Source organism: Anser brachyrhynchus (assembly GCF_964034855.1).
Source record: "Anser brachyrhynchus genome assembly, chromosome: 4".
Classification (NCBI taxonomy): domain Eukaryota; kingdom Metazoa; phylum Chordata; class Aves; order Anseriformes; family Anatidae; genus Anser; species Anser brachyrhynchus.
Genome location: NC_137698.1, coordinates 76,857,851 through 76,876,504, shown reverse-complemented (window position 1 = coordinate 76,876,504; position 18,654 = coordinate 76,857,851). Strand labels below are relative to the sequence as shown.

Here is an 18,654-nt window from a genome sequence, read left to right as displayed (position 1 = left end):
AGTGATGATGCCACATGGTGAGTGTGACTGTAAAAGCCAAATTTCAAGAGAACATGAACTGAAAAGCCTCAAAAGCAACTTTTTTTGCCATGTAGTGAAGAATTATTTTTAAAGTAAAAAAAATGATTTTAATATCTAACTACGGTCTTTCTCTCCAGGACATTGGCCATGGTGCTAATGCCTTTCCCTTTAAATAAAAAAATAAAAAAGTCTGTTACCATTTAATGCCTGTGAAGCTCAGTACGGGTTATTTCAATTAATGGAGAAAAAAAAAAACACTATCTATCACTGTTTAAGAGAAAACAAACAAGAAACAGGATGAAGAAACTTTCTGTTCTAAACTCTTCACATATCTCAGTTTAACTTACTGGATTTATCTTCTCAAACCCCTGAAAGAGAAACTCTTTGTCCACCTTGTCAAACTGATTTGATGTTTTCTGAGGGGATTACAGGTTTAGTGAACAGAAGCGGTTCTGATACAGCGCATTTACATTACTCTAAGAAATCTGACTTCCCACCACAGACAGTTTGATTGACCAATTCTCACACGTTCAAAGCATCAGCTGGCTCACCGGCGAGCTCACAGAGTCGATGTAAACAGGGGAACATCATCTGTAGGTAAATTTCTAGCAAAATCCCAAATACATTTCCTCTTCAACTTGTATCAGGGTTTTTTTCAGTGTATCTACTGAAAGGTGTTGTGGATCCTAAGAAGGCAAATAGAGCAGAATACTAGATACTTGGAGGACACGCTGCTGGGGCATAAACCAGCAAAATGTTCCCTGGGGTGCACCAAAAACGGCATTGCTAAATGGTGAAGGGAAGGGATCGTCCTGCTCCGCTCTGCGCTGGTGCGGCCTCGCCTCGAGCACTGCATGCAGTTTGGGCACCACAACGTAAGAAGGACATGAAGCTGTTAGAGAGCGTCCAAAGGAGGGCAACAAAGATGGTGAAGGGTCTGGAGGAGCAGATGTGTGAGGAGCGGCTGAGGTCACTTGGTTTGTTCAGCCTGAAGGAGATTTTGAAGCCGAGAGAACAACAAAATGCCAGCATTAACCAGTCCCTTTGTCACACAGAGCAAGGACACCCACACTCCATTCTCTGCCTATCCATGCAGCCCGCAAGTGCTGCTTCTTCCTAAGTTGCTTAGGCCTCTAGATACTCCCTAACACGAATAATACCAACTCGAAGTGTTTTACACCTTTCTCAGTATCGCTAATCCTCTTTAACAACCCCCCCGCCACGATGAGGTGATCATTTGCTCTAAGCAACGTAACCAAGCTGACCTCAAGGTGTAAGCAGGGCTTGCAGCTTGGTTCAGGACGGGCCCTGAGGATAAAGCAGAAGAAAAGCACGAGTATTTACGTGTGCCTGTGGCAAAGAAATCGGGGTTTGAGGGAATAGAAGGAAAGCACGCTGCAACAGGAACGGGAGAATGAGGGAGGGCAGAGGAGATGCGACGTGCTTACACAGGGAAGGACAAGAGGTTCAGAACAAGAAGTTTCTGTCTAACTTGGTGAGGGAAGTGGAGCCAAGAGCTCTCATGAGACCACGCTGATTCCAGTTGGAGGATCCCAGTAGAGAACACGGACTGGAGCAAGTCCAGATGATGGCCGCTGAGATGGCCAGGGGCCAAGTACACAACCTGTGAGGAGAGGCAGGAGGAGCGAGGCTCGCTTGGCCTAAGGCCAGGAGGCTGAAGATGGGGTGAAGCCACCTAAGGGGAGATGAGCAGAGGAGGCAGCACCAGACGAGGTTCACAGCAAAAGGACATGAGGCAACCGACAAGTTGCACAGGAAATTCTGATTAGAGATTAGGAAAAGACTGTTTTTTCCCATGAGGGTAGCCACTGGAGCACGGGCCCGGAGAAGGGACCTCCATCCCTAAGAGCTGCCCACAACTTCACTGGACAAGGACTGGAGCAAGGGCCCGATCCAGCTCCTCAGCCAGCCTTGCTTTGGGTTGGGGACCAGATCAGAGACTTCCAAGAGGCGCCTCCAACCCAAATCATCCCATGTTCTGTGCCCAGTCTCAAATCCGGGCTAAGTGCCACATTCACAGCAATTAGCCAGAGGAAGATGAGCTGCTCCCATTTTCCTGAGGGCTCTCGTGCCAGCACGGCAGAGCAGCCACCTCAGCAAGCGACCATGGGGTGGCCGCTGCCACCTGCCGCCACGACCCGCCATGTGGTGCCGAGCGGCCTGGGGGGGGCTTCGGAGCCGCCTCACCAAGCGCGGAGCCACGGCCAAAGGTCTTGCAAAAGAACATCGTTTTTTGAGGAGGAAAAACACCCGGCGCTGACCAGCACAAACCGAAGACGTGTCCAAGAACAGCTCCAGTAAATGTTTAACACGGAGTTAAAAACGATGACGAAGTTCACAATGAGTGTATTTTATCCTCTTCGGATCTCTTTGCTCTGTGCAAATGAGCACACTGCATTTTTATTACCTCCGCGTTCCTTCACTGCATTTTTGAAGTAACATATTTATATAGTCTCCTGTTGCCTATGACCACAAATATAAACGAGCAAAAATATTTTTAACTCTGCTTAATAGAAGAAAAGATGAATGTATAGGACTGGATCACCCTGGGACACGGACTACAAGGAATTTAGTGAACCGTTTATGCAGATTCTCAGACTATGTAAACATTTGCATTAGACAAATTTCTCTTTTGCAGTTAAAACTGATGAAATTAATTTAATATTTTCTGTAGTCTGATGCTGAGGACCTCCAGGGTAAATACCGTATTTTAACAAACTTATGTAAAAATCGGAAGGTCAAGAAAACAAGGGAAGAGCAGTGAAGGAAGTGAGGGCTCAGGCAACTGTTGTAAAAAGCCAGGGAGGTAAAAAGGCTGAGCTCTGGAGAGGCCCGGGAGGAATTTACAGTGTTTATCAACAAACTCAGAAAGTTTACAGTGCCCAAAGGTACAAAGCTCAATCTTGCAAATCCTCCGGCATGATGCAAAAGATAGTGACGAGTGAAAGATGGCTCTGGTTAATATTAAAATTTAACGTCAGAGAAGAAAGAGAGAAAATATGAACATTTCTCTCGAGAAACTCTAGGGCATTTATTTTTGTATCAAATAAAGGTATTTTTCAACAGATGCCTTTTTCGCACTTCATCAAAATTAGAAGCATCTGCTATTTCCTGAACTTGGTTTACTGAACAACACAGCGCAGTGCTAATGAAGATGAAACTCAAATGCCATCTAAAGAAGCAATTAAAAAAATAATTGATTTTTTTTCCTACCTCAAAAATGTTATTGTATTAAGCTCACGCTTGCTTGTCCTCAGGCACCAACTTCCTAGTGATTTACAGATGATTTTAAAGTCTGAACCATCGTTGTTAACGCTGTGAACTATTTATAACCTCGATTTTAAAAGCCTCTTAATTTTTGGAAAATACACAAGAAACTGCAGGCACAAATCATGATCACTTCACCTTTTCAATGGAGTATTAAAAATTACCTCGATTAGAGCAAAATGACTATGAGTCGAGATGACATCTTTCCCCTTTATGCATATCAATTCAGCCCGTGATACCAGGAAAGTACTTCCAGGTTTTTGAGAAAAGAGAAGGTTTCTTCTCCTTCAAATGGGGTGAGACTATCCTAACAATTCATTTTGACATTAGAGTTTGGATGTTTATAGGAAGCATTCTTTCACTACAAAACCATATCAAATCTGTATGTTCAGTTTAAGACCAGAAAAACAAACATAAAAACAAACAAACAAAAAGACTATTTATATTTTTTGTTCCAATTTTGCTCCTGTGCTGATCTTCTCTCACAGAGATTAAGAGGACTTGAAAATAAACATGTAGCATTTTTGGAAATTCATTTCAAAAAGAAAAGAAACACAGCAGAAGGTTAATTCTGGAGATAGTCGATGAGCCACTTGGAACAAAAAGAGTCCAAAGGGAACCATTAGTTTTTCCACTCACAGCTTGGGATTATTTTTCTAATTTCAGCTAGAAGAATAGAAAACATAAGGTGGTGCCTGTCACTGAAAGACTGAAGCACATAAACGCACAAGTTATATTTAGATCTCTTCGTGAAATGTCGACTGTTAACCAGAATCGACAAATTAGTCTCTCACCACAGACAGATGAGCCAAATACCAGTCATCCATCAGAAGAACGGATATTTTTGCATGTTTTTACAAGGTTATCTGACCCATCACTGTTGTTCCTGAACATGCTCCAAAGGGTTTAAAAGTTTTGAATGCAGGGTACGTAAGGCTACACACAATTCTTTAAGAACTATATGGCTGCGACGTTGATTACTTAGCTCCCACATACTACAAGACAAATCTATATCATAGTCAAGCTTGATAAATGAGTCAGTTTTCTACTTCAGGAAGAGCCTGTATACCAAATTAGCTCAAGTTCAACAAGACGACAATAAATGTGTCTAAAATGATTTGGGAATGAAAAAAGTAATACAGTGAACAGATCACGTTACGACACTGTAGCATGTAAAAGCAAAAACAACTCCGTAATTGTTTATGCTGCTGCTGACTGCACAAAAGGACACTGTATGTGCTGTATTGGCAGTATTATATATTTAGGTTACTGGAACATGTTTATACTGCTAAAAGCCACATTCAATTCAGGCTCCACGTTAAAGAAATATCGTTGCGTACAGTTAGCTTCTTACCAAATGAACTTACCTAAAAGCTGCCAGTAAAGGAGCATAAATTGAGTCTCCATCATACACATACAAGTGGTCCCAACTGCACTCTGTGGCAAAGTGATTGAATCGAAGCCTGAGGATTGTGTTTGGCCTGCAAAAAAATGATAATAAATTAACAAATTTTAATTAGCCACTCAACGCACACGGCAAAATCCCTCCAAACCCCTTTGGTGTGAAGCTCCCCTCTAAACAAGACTAAAACTGAGTTGCTTAGTGTAAATACAGATGCATCAAACATGCTGTGGCTTTCATTTTTGGTGTGCGTGCTCCCCTGGTATGAAGGAACAGATTCTTTATGATCAGAAAAACAACTGTGTCCTTAAATATTCCCCCACCACCAACAGCAGAAATTGAAGAGCATGCACAACCAGCCCGCTGTTCTTTACCAGTACTGACTCCCCTAATGATAGGGCATTGCATGGGGAAGCAAGGAAAATCTAACTGCACAACACATGTAAAGAATCACAGCCACCATCAGGGAATTAACAAGCCCTCTTTTGCTTGTTCAAGGGATTTTCTGCAGATTGACATGATTATGATGGCCTCAGACTATTTACTTGCCTGGAAGCTGGCAGAAATCCTTCTTCTACTACTTTATCACCCTATTAGTTCTGCAGTAAGGCATGATGGCCCTCTTAAAAGAAGCCCATCCAAACTGGAGATCAGAAATATGTTACAGTGGATGCTGACTAAAGACGTTCTCAGTCTCGGCCAACAAAATGCAAGGAGGCTTGTCTTCTACAGGACAGGAGGCCCTGGGGCTTTAGCTTTTGCCAAAAGGGAGGTCTTGTATAATTACTTGGGCTGCTGACATGCACCAGCCACTGCCCCTCACCCTTTACAAATGCTTGACAGGTTCCTCGGTTCTCTTCTGGAGAACCATCACAAACAACATCGGGACCAGCTGAGAACGAACAAGCTGGAAGTCCCAAAATGCGACCTGTTGAATGGCCCAGAGCACTCCGATGGTAACACCTCCAGACAAGAAGCGTCTGCTCTGCTGTCAAGAGAAGGCCATCACAAAGCCTGATCTTCCGAGACGTATCAGCAGGAAAGATGTCTTGCTCACTTGATGGGGAGATGGAAGCAGCAGTTCAGGTACCAAAACTGGTCAGCATTTCTTTTATTCCACACCCAGAAGATGCCCCAAAAGCCATAACCACGTAATGAACTACAGATACCACTAGTTTCATGGCTCATACACAAAGATCCATCTAAAGATAATCCCTCTAGATCCGCAGCAGATATCTAATTTAGCGCTCAGCTCAAGGAGAGTGAAAACACCACCAGCTTTGTGCTTGGACCCTGAGATAAAAAGGAAGCGAATCTATAGCTGTGCTTCTTTCTCCTACCCACGGTGGTGGCTGTTGAAAGGATTGATGCAGGTGATTAGGATTTCTTCAACAGAACTGCCCTTGGGTTCAGATGAAATCGTCGTTCGTCCTAATCAAATAAATTAATAAAATGTCAGCCTGCCATAGAGTCCTTCCTTCTCACAGAAGGGGAATTCTTTAGGGAGTTATTCTGCCAAAGAATAATTTCTGGTAGGCACGCTGATCTTCTCCAGGCCTTTGGAAAAAGAGCGGCAGGTGTAAATCAAGGATAATGTCTTGCTTAAAGAAAAGGTACAAAGAGTACTTCATTATTTTAAAACAGAGCAGGCTATGAAATCGTAGGGGGTTTGCTTCTATTTTAACGGTCTGACAGCTGCAGAGCAGAAAGGAATCCTTAATCAATAAAAGCTTTAGACCAAGAGCAAAAAGAAAGAACATCCATGCCACAGCTATCTACTCATTAACAGACAGCGCTCGTTTGTAGAACTGCAAGGCACGGGGCTACAGGCTCTGCCTCAGACAGGATCCTTGGGCTGGCTGGATCTCATCTGCCTTGTCTCGTGCTTCTGGGGAATAAAGGACAGCACTGGCACGAGGACACAGCACACGCACCAGCCGAGAGTCAGGTAAGGTATGAAAAGGAAATATTTACAGTAAGGAGTACGTGGCGTTTTACAACTGAATTTATCTTCAGTTGCACACTTCGGTTGTACCTTCACGTGCTAACCTCAAAAGCCCTCTACGTACCAGTGTGCTAGCAGTGAGCTGAAGGCACTTAGCAGAATTTAACAGCTTCGCAGGAGCTGTTTTCCAAGCCCCAATCTCTCTGGGAATTTCACGTTTGGCAGAGGGCTTCGACTATTTTCATGAGGGTGCATATTTCAGCTGGCTTAAACAGCGTGATCACCTCCTTTCTGTTTAGCACCGTACTCTGACAGCAGGGTACAAACAATCAGAAGCAGGAAAAGGACATCTGCTTGAATGCCTGGCTACGAAAGGAGGAGGAACAATTCTGCACACCTCTTTACAGCACCTAAGATCTCACTTCAAGCCTCGCAAAGTGACAAATCTCTAAGAAGCCTCTCCGAACTAGCAAACAAAGGCTGAAGGAGCCGTCACGGTGACATTATCAGGGACCGTGAGCAGCATTTCCCTTCTGATAAAAACATAAGGCAAATTATCCTCTAACGAGGAAAAAAAAAAGCTACGAGGGTTAAGCTGATTATACAGGAATTGCTGGGGCTGTTTTGTCTGTAACAACATCCTTTCAAAACATTTTTAAGCCGTAATTCTGAACTGGCTGCAGTTGCATTTTTTACTACCTGCAAAACTTAAGGTGTTGCCACTTGCAGCACCTAACTTTGATCTTCACCACATCAAAATCCTGGGCTCCTCATCCAGGTAATAGCTAGTGGTAGGCCTCCAGTTCCAGCGCTGCGGACGGCTCTCTGGAACAGCTTAGCCTTTACCTTTGAATATCTTGGGAGCTTAGGTATTTCAGTTACTCATCCAAAATAAATGTCTGAAGTAGACAAAGCGAATACCATTCCACCCCCACCCACCAGGCCTCCTAAACCAGGAGAAGGCTAAAGAAAAATATACCCTGGTATTTTAATAAGTTCTAAACCTCCAGGAGGCTGAGAGAGGCTCAGCCTAAAAGGCGTGCAATGCGAATGAAATCATTCGTGCTGTCACGTAACTTGTTCCCATCCACAAACCTCTCTACTTAAAGATTCAGGGAACAGTACGGAACGTGACTTACCACGCAGCTGTTCGCATCGAGCATCAGAACCGACCAAAGCCAGTTTTAAAGACTTATACAGATGGATTTTTAGAGTCCTTGCATCTGCCTAGCACCGTGAAAAATATCTTTCAACAAGTCAGGTGCTCGGAACCGCTGCGCCATCCACCGGACGGCAGTCAGAGGAGGCACACTGAACCGGCTACTCCTAAAACCTCTGCCAGAGGTCACTGTAAGCAATATACAATCAAATACAGGAACAGCAGGGAGATGAAGGAAGAGGTCTGAAAGACTCCTCCCGTTTCAGAAGACCTCTGTAAAACGGATCAATGGTTCTCCTGACGTTCTCACAGCCTGGAGAGGAAGAAAGCATCTCAAATGCAGCATTACAGAAACTGACTCTTCACGAACACGAGTTTCAACAGTTTGCTTTGGTTTTGTTTTTTTCATACTGCCAAAAGTTAACATAGACCGAATCCCAAGCATTTGAATTGTCCCGCTACATTAAGGGTTCAATCTTTTCATTCTTTATTTACACAGATACATGTATTCTGATTTTCCATGCAGTTTCAACGAGAAGCATATTTTATACAGCAAGCCGCAAATTCATAAGGTAAGTTGCACACAGTCAACGAAATAAAACTTCTTTCAAACAAATAACTAACAAAAAAAAACCTCGGTGCACATAAACCTCACCAAAAGCCAAGATGTTTACTACACTCACCTTCCTTCAATGAGCCAGGTGCATTTTGTTTTGTATTTGTAGTTCCCAGGCCCATCCGTTACATACCCTGAAGGTCCGGTGAGTCTGTAAACAAAAAATGATAAACGCAAGCATTAGGCTCCAATGTTTTAACACAAATAAAGGATATCCTCAATTTAGGGAGAGCCACGATTAGATTTTCACTTACTCAATAGCCATTAAAAACAAACCAACAACGCCACATGAAGCTGTCAAGATTCTCCTGTGCAAGTGTCTGTACACGCTTCCTGATGCCTGTCCTTGCAGAACGAGTAAAGGGTGATGGTTTTTCTATCAGACTGATGGTATTTCAGATTAACACCCCATTAAAGAGACCTCTCACAAGGCCTAACACACAGACTAATACAGCACACAGCCAGCAAAAGGAATTTCGTAACAGGTAATTTCATAACACAGCATTTCCCTCCTGGAAGAGCTGCCCACCTGCTTCGCCCCGTCCACACACAGCAAAGTCCAGAAGGGGACATCACAGAAGCGGAGCCGCTCCTTGCAGCAGCAGCACTGGCTCCACACGCCCTGGGTAACACAGACCCTTTTTCTGGCTCCCCTGTACTGGTTTGCCCCAGGGGAGACTTATGGCCCATGTTAGGTGCTCAAACGTAGAGAACTGAGAGGTGCCCGTGGCCACAACGGTGCCAAAATCACACCACCAACAGCCCCTGCCCCTATAAACCAGAGGTGACAGCTTGGCAGTAGCAAAAGCCCGGGGATGTGAAAGCGGAAAGTAGAGTCGGGCTCATTCATCCCAGTACACTCAGTGAACACCAGCACTTAACACCATTAAATGTTCAAGATGCCGCTGAAAGACCGAAGGGAACCGAGCCAGTGGAGTAAGTAACTTTTATTTACATCTGCAAAATGTCACAGCGCAAGTCCTAGGCAACTGCATTCATCTGTACTGCTTGCAGCCACATCCAAAAAAGCAGCCCCAAACCCACAGAAGAAGGGCATCTGGATGAAAAGCTCACCAGCAGAAGGTAAAACATATATAGGAACTGGGCTTAACCCTTTGTTGCAGCACGAAGGACACTGATATTCTTGCTTTTACTCCTGCTCAGAGCATGACAGCCACACAAACACATAGAGCAAGGCAAGCTGGAGGCAGCAGTCTGCTGGCTGCAGCCGTGACCTCTCTCTCCCGTGGATTTTAACCGGGTAGGTTTTCCCCAGAGACCAGGGACAACCGAGACGACAGTCACGGGCTGAGGGAGGCATTTGGCAGGAGCCTGTGGCGGCAGATCTGGTACATCACCTGGGTTCCCAAAAACCAGGCACTGAGATTCTGCATCGTCTGCCTCCGCGCCGAGCCTGGCAGGAGCACACACGGGCTGAAGACAAACCCAGGAGCCAGAGCATTCAGATGCACGCTCCCATCTCACGTCAGAAATTCAAGATCAGTTTCAACAAAAAGCTGAAGTGTAGCAAAAAAAAAAAAGGATTGAAAACAAAATTTACTAGGGAAGGATGAAGTGAAACGGAAGCAGCAGCTGAAGACACCCGGGCACCACGCTGTGGCAGAGCTGAGGGAGGATTCCTGCCCAGGGAGGTTAGAAACTCCATCACCCACACACGTGGCTGGAGCTAATTCAAAGCCTCCCGAAAAATTGCAATTGTCCTACTTAAAACTGTTGCAGTACAACAAAAGCATTCTGCAAAATCAAATTCAGCAAAAAGAGAAAAGGAAGCAACCGATACCAGGAGTTCCCCAGCACAGTATCTTGAAACCTTCTACTGGGTCTTTTTCTGGAGATCCATTAATATCTAATCTTTTTCAAATATCTTGACTGAGTGAAAATGGTTTTCCAGATTCTTTTCTGTAGAGCATTTTAAAGTTTACGCAAGGTTCATTTCCGATCCAAATTAAATAAATAAAAGAACAACAAAGCGCACAACAACCAACATAGGTTTTTCAGAACCAGCTTCCTCTTCCTCCGCATTAATTTCTTACAACATTTTTCAACCTCAGAAATTTAGTTTAAGATTTTTTAAGGACGGTTACTGAGATTCTGCAGGAGATTTACATTTAGGCAAGTTAAGGAAAAAAAAAAAACAGTTTTCAGGAGCACCTTTCATGGTGATGTGCACACACACACAAATTTACACACATGCACACACATTTTTAAAGGTCTGGCATCTTTAAAAATTCAAGCGACTCATCTACTGACATAGAATTTGCAAAAATAGATGCAAATTCCAAAGTGTAGAAACTAATAACTGGTCCTTTTGTCTAACGACAACAACAAAAAAATCATCTTTCTGGAAATAACATCCCTGGAAAAGCTAGGAATCAAATTATATCAGTGCTTCAACGCTGACAGCACTTTGCATGCCACCAAGAGTAAAGAGACTTTGGAAACCTGAGCAAGTCTTGCAAGCTAACAACAATCTTATGCAATCTGCCGAGCTCTCAAAAAGCCTCTGCTCAGAAAACTCTTTGAACAATTTTCTCTGGAAACAATTACTAAATCCTGCACTGCAGAAACACTATCAAGAGCAATGCAAAAAAAAAAAAAAAAAGAAAGAAAAAATCCCTTAAATCCCGGCCATGTCAGATCTCGGGAAAAACCTGAGCGTTTTCCACACCGACATAACTTATGGTCATATTTCAACAAAGCAAAACCAAACCACAAAGCTTAATTTAAAAAAAAAATAAATAACCAGTCATATTTCATAGAATCATAGAAACAGAATCATAAAGGCTGGAAAAGCCCTCTGAGATCATCTGGGCCAACCACCCCCCTACCACCGCTGTCACCCACCGAACCACGTCCCCAAGCACCACGTCCAACCTCTCCTTGAACACCCCCAGGGACGGCGACTCCACCACCTCCCTGGGCACCCCATTTATTTTCCCTGATACGCTGTTAATGATTGCTTACCTGAAAGTTACTCTGCCTCCTTACTAAGCTTTAAAAACTGCTGCCGTCAGACAAATAAAGGATATTAACAAAAAAAAGTTCAAGCTTCTGAAAGCTTCGTGCTCAGTACCCGTGGGCACTGATACCTAGGGCATTTCCCAGACAACGTTTTGGGTTTGTCTACAAGAAGAGGCTCAGGAAGGGAGTACGTGAGGAATTCAAGGAAGAAAAATGCCCTGGGAACAAAGAACTTGAAGGCAGGACACTTCCATGACTTACAGGGGGCTATGCCCAGAGCTCTTGGGATGTACAACAACAAAAAATCCTAACCCCAGGTAATGTACTACCAGGGAACGGAGTTTTTTTACCCTACCAAACTCTAGGAATGTGAAGTCCCAAGGACACTGTGCCGTTTTCCACCGGTGTTCTCCCGGCGCTCAACTCTTTAACTTTACTGCGCGGATTTCTAATTTTATCACCCAAATGCGTAACCAACGCCGTGAAGTTTGGAAAGGTGTCAGCTCCCATTTTATCTCGCTAATTCCATGCCCACGATGGGCTCTCCCAGCACATGCCTGTGCTACTCAGGGGTTACGTCCATGCTGCTGCCCCCTCTGCACACAAAAAAGGAAGGTCCTCGGGGCGCTGGGTGATGCACAGGAAGGTGAAAGCCATGCGCACAGCGCAGATAACACCTCAGCACCTACAAGGCTACAATATTGACTTGAAAACCACCAGGATGCAAAAGCTACTGCAAGTTTCCGGTCACAAAACTCAGGCTTGAACCCGTCTTATTTCTGCTCGTGCGCACACAGACACGGCTCAAGGCTTGCCCCAAACACTACCAGGCACCAAGAGCGCGACTTATAACCCGCGTAAATTTTTCACTGATCTTCACCAAGGCATACCGATAAACCCCTGTGCTTTTAACGATGTGAGTAACACGAGAAGCGTGCGTTTCTTAAATACAAATTAGCATCCACTGACAAAGCTCCTTCTGAGAACACGAACCGCACAAGCAGGCAGACTCCAAGCTGTTATCTAATTACCATCTAATAAAGCAAAGCTAACAGCCAAGTACAACGAGCCACAGACACAAAACAGCTCAGACCTTAGGAGTGAATCACCTTGAGGCACTTCAGAAACATCACAACGTCAAAGGTGCGCTGGCAGTGAGTATATTGAATATATTGAATATATTCAGAGTAGTACAGAAGAGGAAATGCAACTCGCCTTTCCTTCACCGCTCGCCAGAGAAGGCGAGGGGGCTGCTTGGGCTTGTAGGGCACATTAATCCTTAACCTTAATCCTTCACCTCGGTGGGGTCAGCAATGGATCTCAGAACGGTTTGTGTTGCTTTCAGTGGGACTGCGGTGCTGCTTGCATGGCCGCAGCCGACACTTTAGGATGCTCACTAGAGTTTTGGCACAGCCTTGCTGTTAAAAAAAAACAGAAAACACCCAAGCCCACAATGGCTCGCCCTGATTTTGAAGTTGCTAAAACTAGAGACCAATGCAAACGAGTTTTCCTCCTCTCTTTTCTTTCTTTCCTCCTCTCTTTTCTTTCCCAAGTGCTGCTGCCTCAAGAAAGCCCCAATTAAAAGCCATTGTTTCGGGTAAATCCGAACTTGCATCCAATAAAGAAAGGGCTGTTACGGCCCATTACCAGAGCAATGGCATTCTCTCCTAAGTTGATTAACACTTAGCTTTGTTCATTTCTCAAAATAAAAAGTAAATAAATAAAAAGCAGAGATTTCAAGGGCTATATCCTTCTACGGTTTGCTATAAACAAATGTCCTAATTTATAGGCATGGCATAGCTATTAGCCACATGCATAATGAGAGAAACAGATACACAGATTTTCTTTATCTATTTCATGAATTTCTAGCATAACATCCCCTCTCTGCCAGCGAGGTGCCACGGCGCAGGTACAGCTCAAACGAAGTAGTTCCTACATGCCAGCTCTTATGCGGAACACTACTACAAAATCAAATTTGACAAGGATTTATAAACCCTCCACAGGGATTGTCCCCCCCCCCAGCTTGCTACGACCCCAGCCAATCTGAACACTCAGTTTTTGGAAACCAAGAGCTCAGAATTGCCACACCAACGTCATTTATTGCCACACCGTGCGCCGCAGAGAAGCACACAACCATAAAATGCCTAGAAAATCTGGCGGCTTTGCAAGCAAAAAGCATTTTTAACCAACCTCATAGCAACACATCGCTGTTCCAGCGCTTGCAAGACCATCCTCAGCACTGCCTTCATCGGGGTTTTCCTCCCAGAATTGGGTATTTCAAGGGTGCTCCAGGCTTCTCTGCCAATCTCACCATGGCACAGAGGTCAGAGAAGTCTGACAATCACTCAACACTCAATAGCTTCTGTTTTCATCCCTCTTTCCCCGGTACAGCTAAATTGATGCTAAAGAACTGCCTTGCTTCAAAAAAAATCAGTGAGTGACACTGCTAATTTGATGTGGGTTTCTTCAAAGGAGAGCTTAGCTTCGCCCTTCTCTGGGAGATATGTAAATATATGAAAAGTGATTTCCTGGCTGCCGATCAGAGATAAGGGCAGAGCCTGCAAAGCCCAGCAAGGCCTGAGAGGATGGTCAGAGAAATTACAGCAGGTAAAAATGTATCCCCACAAGCAGCGATGCTCCCAAACGCGCTTAATCCCTTTGTTCCTGGAATATCCACCTCGATCTAACAAACTGCTGTGCTTCCAACAAGGCCGAGCCAATGCTGAGAGCCTCAGAGAGAGCAGAAGGCACAGATGCTCCGACAGCCTTAAAAATCGCCAAGTCACCGAGCTGGAAACCAAATACTTTCCAACACTGTCTCTTCTCCTAAGGCTACGAACAGTATCGGCAGTAGGGTCCTGTTCCTGATGCTGTCCCAGCTCCTGCTCTTCTGCTGTCACTGAATGCCACCAAAGTCGGCTCTTTTGGGGCTGGCCGGTGCTTTGCACTTCAGCTCCTCTTTCTGGAAGAAGTTGCTTTCATCCTTACCCTACACACACTCAAGTTACAATAAGGGAATTACATCCGTGAAGAAACCGGACGACAAAACACCAAACTACCCAACTTCAACATTCAAGGTAACAGAAACAATGAAGGAAAAGGTGATTTCCCTCCCCATTGCCAATCCTGCACACACTGGAAAATCATGTCTGATCCCAAAGGACATCAACATTTCTTCCATCTGACAGCCACCGGCTAGAGACTCTGCCTCGTCATCACACTTGTATTTGCAGCACTAGGAACGTGCTGTAGCTCCACCTGATGTTCCTGCCTCTGAACTGGTCCCGCAATTACATTCATATGGAAATCATCCCCAGTTTAGATTCCTACCTCCATTTCCTCCCTTTTATTCCTCTCCTTGTATCGGGATTTCCAGCCCCTTGCCAAGTGGCACCGACCCAAGCGCCCAGGCCGCAGGTAGGCCGGAGCCTCGGGCACCTCGCCTACTGCAAATTCTTCCTCTCATTCAAACTCACTGTGAAGGGGAACACCAAACGATGATATTACTATTACTCTGGGACCCTCTTCTTTAAACAAGGAGCACTCTGGAGGTGCACATTTCCGTGGCTTTGCTCTGCTGTCCCTCTCCCAAGACGCCGAGCTCTGCCTCCACGCCTCAGTCAGAACCGTCCTGAGTCCGCGATTCCCATCTCGGCTGTCCGTGACTGTTTCCAAAACACTCTTCCCAGTGCCTGTATTCCAGCCAGAAACAATTCCAAGACAGAAGGCCCCTCGGATTCCTCCCCCTGAAGCCCACCTTGACCTGAGGCAGCCGCCTTGCAGACGGCGCGCCCTACAGCAGCTGCCTGTGAGGCTGATCTACCAGTCGCACTACGCTTTCCCCATCTGTTCACAAATCCATTTATTGGATCTTGGCCTCGTTCTTTGGAAGGAAGAGAATTCAGCTGCAGGCGTTCACGATGCCCAGACCAACTCGAAGCTCGTCCCCCGGCGGTGGTCCTGCACCTCACCCCACACTAATGGCCTTAGCATCGCCAAAAACCGCACGCCCTGCAAGCCCAAAGGAAGGGGAAAGCACGTTATTGCAATTAGCACAGAGAACATCAAAAGCTAACGATGGAAGAGCTCCAGAGCCAGGCAGGTCCCGTTGACGTCTACCACTGGATGATCAAAAAAATTCACTGCATTAAATGATCCGGCATAATATAGAAGACATACAACAACATATCTATGCTTAAGTAAAGCACAGGTAGGAAAAAATCATGGTTCTGAATATACCCAGAAGCATGGAAAAAATCAAAACTATTTTTTTTAAATCTGTTTTCAAGTCCCAGTTTGCATTTACCAAATTTTAGCTCCAATCATCAAGTTTTTGTCTACTTTTCTACAGTGGGGCAAGGGCAAAATGCTTTATCGAAATTCATCATCCCGTAGTGCTGCACTATTTTTTAGTTTCTAACTAGAATTTAAGAGACAGAGCTAGTCCTACACAATATTTTCTGCGTTTCAATTTCTCCTTTTCAATATTTTCTGCATTTATCAATAAGTTCATACCTACAAGATACCTAACTTGTGTTAGGGTAAAATACCATCAGTGCAACGTTAAGAGAAATGAGCCTATACACACATTTGGTCTACACAGAATTTAAAACCAATTTAACACATACAAATTTTTCAAGAACTTGCTAGCTCAAAGGCTTCAGAACACAAAATATTTTACAGATGAGCTATTTTAGACTGTTTCAGGATATGGTTTGCTCTTCTGGTTCTGCTGATCTGAACTCATTTTCCTAGCAGTTAACATCTTTTCGCTCATTATTCTGTCCTCCCTAAGTTAATTATCATTCACACTTGGTTGCAAATAGCACCCAAGGTTTGTTGGATGATTTTTCAGCACTTTCCCAAAATTAGAAACGTTCAATTAATCAAAAACGTATCTTAAGTACACGTATAAGCATCTCGATTGCAGTATATCACACCTGTGTACGTTGTAAATAAGCCATCGTAATTATCATTTTTCAACCACACACGCTCAGAAGTGATAGACACATCAATCTTCTCCCATAGCTGAAGAGCTCTTGGCTTCAATATGTTTTCAAGTCACCAGTCCTATACTTAAAACCCAGGAAAAAGCGTTCACTGGCGGCACGTGCAAACGAAACGGGGCTGAGCTGCTGACTTCACCCTCCAGTCAGCTGCAAAATGAAATAAACCCAGTTTAAGGCCACCCCGGTGGAGCAGAGGACCCGCATCCTTCTGCGGCTGGCAGGTCAAAATCCCAAGTCCAAGGAAAATCAAGCCAAGGTCCTCCTAAACCACGACACCTGGAGCCAGGTGAAGCATGCCCAAAATCCTGGCCCCCCTCCAGTGATGCTGCTTTCTAGGGCAGGTGCTGAGCGCAGAAACCAGGCGCAGCGTTCACAGAAAAGCTCCAGCCCAAGATCAGTGAGTTTTGCAGCAAAAAAAAAGGGAAACAGAAAATACTGAGACAGCCTATAAATAAATATCACAACCTGAGCCACTTTCCTAATAGGGGTAGAAATCATTCCTTTTACTTCCTGCCTGACATTTCAAAAATTTCGAAGCTACTAAGGAGCAGCATTACCTGCCGGGAAATGTTCTCGCGAAAAAAAAAAAAGAAAAAAGCAAAATCAATAGAAAGCAGCTTGGGGTGACGGTTCACATCCATTCGGTTCTGTCTGAAAAAAAGGATTTTGATGCATATCTGCAGGTGTGGTTCATTAAAGGAATAAAATACAGATGTCCCAAGACCCACATAGGGTTCTGTGAACTTACAGAGCGACAATCCCTAACAAATTTTAAAGCAGTTTCCTGGCTGAAACAGCACAGAGGAGGTTATGCAAAGAGCACGAGATCGATATTGGAAGAGGAATCCAGCGGAACACGTGTTTTGGGCTGCCTGGGTTTGTTTCCATCGATTTGCTGCTGCAACAGTTTTTAGCGACTATTCACAGGAGCTCCTGCACCCAGCAACGTGCAGCAAGTTGCAGCTTTTTCTTCTGCTCCTGGACGCCGGCGACGTTCCACTGCAGCATTTGGCAACTTACGCATCCAAAACCAAATGCGGCACGTTCATCCAAGTTTATCAGTGAAACAGATTGTCAGACAAAATTTTAATCTAATTATACCTTTAAAAAAACGCTATTAAGGCAAAATGTTCTCTGGGATGCCACTAGGAGGAATAAGGCTACATCCATCGGAGCCCACAAAAGCACGCAGCATTAAAGTGAAACTTGAGAGAGACACAAGTGCAGCCCCCTAGAAATGAAGCGTATGCGTCCGTTTCATGAGGATATGCTGTCTGCCCCCAAAATGTCCTTCTCCTCACATGTATTACCTTAAAGCATAAGAGGTGTTTAAGTATTACTTGGCTTTAAGAAAGGGACGGAGAAGGAATTAAGCGGAGCAGATGGAGAAATGCACGGAGTACCATAATAACCCGACCTTTTTGTTCCGTACAATTTTCTCAAGTCCCATTAAAATATTCCCTTTTGTACTCGTTTCACTGAATTCTGCTCCCAAACACGCCCTGTGCAGCCACGTAAGCTCTCTCCTGATGGCTCCCCCAGCACGTTCACCCAAAAGATGACAAGGAGTCCGTGGGCTGGGGGCTGCAATGGGCAGCTCGTGGGGCTGAAAGGGGGCTGAAAGCAGCTCACCGCTGGCTCGACTGCAGAGCCCACTTCTTTCCTCTCCATCGAACGCTTTTTTTTTGGCAGCTGCAGAAGTAACCAGGAGGTGAGCAGCCACCTCCTTAACATGCATATCTTACAGATAATCTTAGATATAGCCTGGATATCTCATGACTGGCAATATCCAGGAGAAAGAAAGAAGGGAACAAAAGCCCTCCCTTCTAATTTCCGGATTTGCATGGACTTGGCTTGTCCATCCACACGTGGTAGAGAACTGTAATCAGCCTCCTTGCACATCTCGTGCACCAGTCCTTCCCCCCTCCCCTCCCATTTTCCACTTCAAGCCAGCTGCTCTCCCAACCCGTGGTCTGTTCTGCTGAATTCCTGACGACAGCAAGAAGGATGACTGTAACCCCTAGCAGAAAACTGAGCGGTATTTTCCCCCTGTGACTCAGTTTTAATGAAAGCAATTCCATACAAAGTAGGGAAAAAAACAACCAAATATTGAACGCTTCAAGTACCTTGTCAAGGCAGATGCATGCACTTAGCTTCCCGGTAAGTTCCCCATTGTTAGGTAGACCGAAACTCAGAAAATAATAAAAAATAAAACAGATGACTGGAGTTTAG

General features: G+C 44.7%; 1 protein-coding gene across 1 annotated transcript in view; it reads right to left on the bottom strand.

Moving 5' to 3' along the window:
* Positions 1 to 18,654, bottom strand: part of ATRN (attractin) — a 149,994-nt gene that overhangs the window by 110,296 nt on the left and 21,044 nt on the right. The window contains exons 2-3 of the mRNA XM_080592234.1: positions 8,499 to 8,582; positions 4,677 to 4,790 (exon numbers count right to left, since the gene is read on the bottom strand). Of these exons, the coding sequence (XP_080448360.1) occupies positions 4,677 to 4,790; positions 8,499 to 8,582 (198 nt within the window). The remainder of the gene's footprint in view (positions 1 to 4,676; positions 4,791 to 8,498; positions 8,583 to 18,654) is intronic.